Here is a 2,437-nt window from a genome sequence, read left to right on the forward strand (position 1 = left end):
AGGATCACAGGTCCTGCCCCAGTCCTACTGAAAGACAATCTGCATTTTAACAAGATCCCCAGTTAAATTATATACGTATGAAAATTTCGAAAGTCTACAATAATTGATTCTTCATTACTCCACGAAGGCCAAAAATTGTGATTAGTGGTTGGTGGGTATAACTTTTGGTGTTGTAGTCCAAGGAGCTCTAGAGTTCATTGGCAAAGATCTGAGTTCAAGCTCTACCTTTTACTTATAGGTTGAATAACTTTGCCACACTCTGTCTTTCACACTTGAGAACAAAAAAAGGGATAATTAAAAAATAGGAATAATGCGAATAATAATTTTTTTGTAAAGTATAAAGTGCTACATACACATATACACAAATATATTTAAGCATTATTACAGTTTCCTCAGGTTCAGTTAAATAAATTACAAAGACTAACTCTGAAGTCACAAAATAAAACAAATGAAGAGAGACAATTGTTCCTCAAAGGTTCTCCATCATATATGTGCATAGCTGGTTTACACACTGGTCTTGTAATAGGAGCTAACAAATTAGTAAGAGTGGGCTATAACTATGAGATTAACAACTAACTTTATCTTTGAGCAGATGTTAAATTGCAGTTGTACATGGTCCAATTAACTATGATCAAATGTCTGCCCTATAAAAACACACAATTTAAATGACTAAAAAGAGATACAGGATGTCAAGTAGACAAATATGCATAAAAATTAAATTCACTTTAAATTTTGAACATTTCTATTAAACACTGAATCAAAATTTCAGTCCTTGTTAAGTTGTCCTTTGCCTTCCCCACCCTTCTCTCACTGGACCTGACTAAATGAAGAAATCAGGTTGTGGTCTGAAATATTCTAAGGTCTTTTAGGAAACTCAACTTAGAGTGTCATCAATAGTAGCAAAGGTTGCTTCTTAATTTGCTTCTGATCCTAGGTAGATCTTAACACATTAAACACCAGGCATAGAAACAGTCTCAACATCCCAGTATCATTGTATTTTAGGCACAAACATTGAAGATAACAGATGACAGAAGTTAAACAAACAAACAAAAAAACCAAAACACTCTATTTCATCCTATGCTTATTTAAGACTTCATTACATTTGTTGATTGACAGTGAAATATGTTATGTTGGGTCTTCCTTTGATATGCTGAAAGCTGGAACATGGATAGAATAAACAAGACATTTGTGAAAGAATTCATTCTTCTGGGACTCTGGTTACCCAAAAGTTGACATCATTTATTTTGCTCTAATTCTAGTTATGTATCTAGTGATTCTGATTGGCAATGGTGTTCTGATCGTAGCAAGCACCTTTGAGTTCCATCTTCACACTCCCATGTACTTCTTCCTGAGCCACCTCTCTTTCCTGGATATCTGCTATACATCCTCCTCTGTTCCCTCAACATTGGTGAGCTTAATCTCAAAGAAAAGGAACATTTCCTTCTCTGGGTGTGCAGTGCAGATGTTCTTTGGGTTTGCATTGGGGTCTACAGAGTGTTTGCTCCTTGGCATGATGGCTTTTGATCGCTATGTGGCCATCTGTAACCCTCTGAGATACCCCATCATCATGAGCAAGGCGGTGTATGTACTGATGGCTTGTGTGTCATGGCTCTCCGGTGGGATCAACTCAATTGTGCAAACATCTCTTGCCATGCAATTGCCTTTCTGTGGTAATAATGTTATCAATCACTTCACATGTGAAATATTAGCCATCCTTAAGCTAGCTTGTGCTGATATATCTCTCAATATTATCACCATGGTGATATCAAATATGACATTCTTGGTTCTTCCATTGCTGGTCATTTTTTTCTCCTACATGTTCATCCTCTACACCATGTTGAGAATGAACTCAGCCACAGATAGATGCAAGGCCTTTTCCAGCTGCTCAGCGTATTTGACTGTGGTGATCACATTTTATGGTACCATCTTCTTTATGTATGCCAAACCTGAGTCTCAGGACCTCCTTGGGAAAGGCAATTTGCAGGTATGGAGGGGCTTTTTTCCCTGTTTTATGGGGTAGTGACCCCATGCTACATCCTTTAATCTACAGCTTGAGAAATAAGGATGTAAAAGCTGCTGTGAAATATTTGCTGAGTCGGAAAGCTTTAAACCAACAGAACCAATGGAATTGTGGGTCTTTAGTGAATAAAGAATAGAAATGGCATCATTGGGCAACCATTGAGGACCTTCCTTGCAGAAAGCAAAATTATCTAGAGAGACAATTGTTCTTTGTCTTCAGTAGCTGAGCTTAGCTACAGTAACTGAGAACAGCAGTCTGCTATAAACTCAGATTCTAATAGGTTCTGATAAATATCTCTCAAAGACCATGAATTCCTTCATAATCTTACCCTGGTGATGCCGGAAATGCGTGTTTCTGGTGTACTATGTGGCAGCATAGTGAAAAACATCATACAAAAGCTTTGGAAAGAGAGAGGCA

At 37.5% G+C, this 2,437-nt stretch overlaps 1 protein-coding gene across 1 annotated transcript; it reads left to right on the forward strand.

Annotated features, from left to right (window-relative positions):
- The first annotated feature begins 1,132 nt into the window (after positions 1 to 1,132).
- Positions 1,133 to 2,156, forward strand: LOC109371271 (olfactory receptor 13C4-like). The gene is given in 4 exon segments (XM_019623690.1): positions 1,133 to 1,211; positions 1,213 to 1,982; positions 1,985 to 2,020; positions 2,023 to 2,156. Coding segments are annotated over 4 exon segments (987 nt in total). The 5' UTR covers positions 1,133 to 1,164.
- The last annotated feature ends 281 nt before the right edge of the window (positions 2,157 to 2,437 follow it).

This window comes from Hipposideros armiger, unplaced genomic scaffold (genome assembly GCF_001890085.2).
Source record: "Hipposideros armiger isolate ML-2016 unplaced genomic scaffold, ASM189008v1 scaffold_558, whole genome shotgun sequence".
Taxonomy (NCBI): Eukaryota; Metazoa; Chordata; class Mammalia; order Chiroptera; family Hipposideridae; genus Hipposideros; species Hipposideros armiger.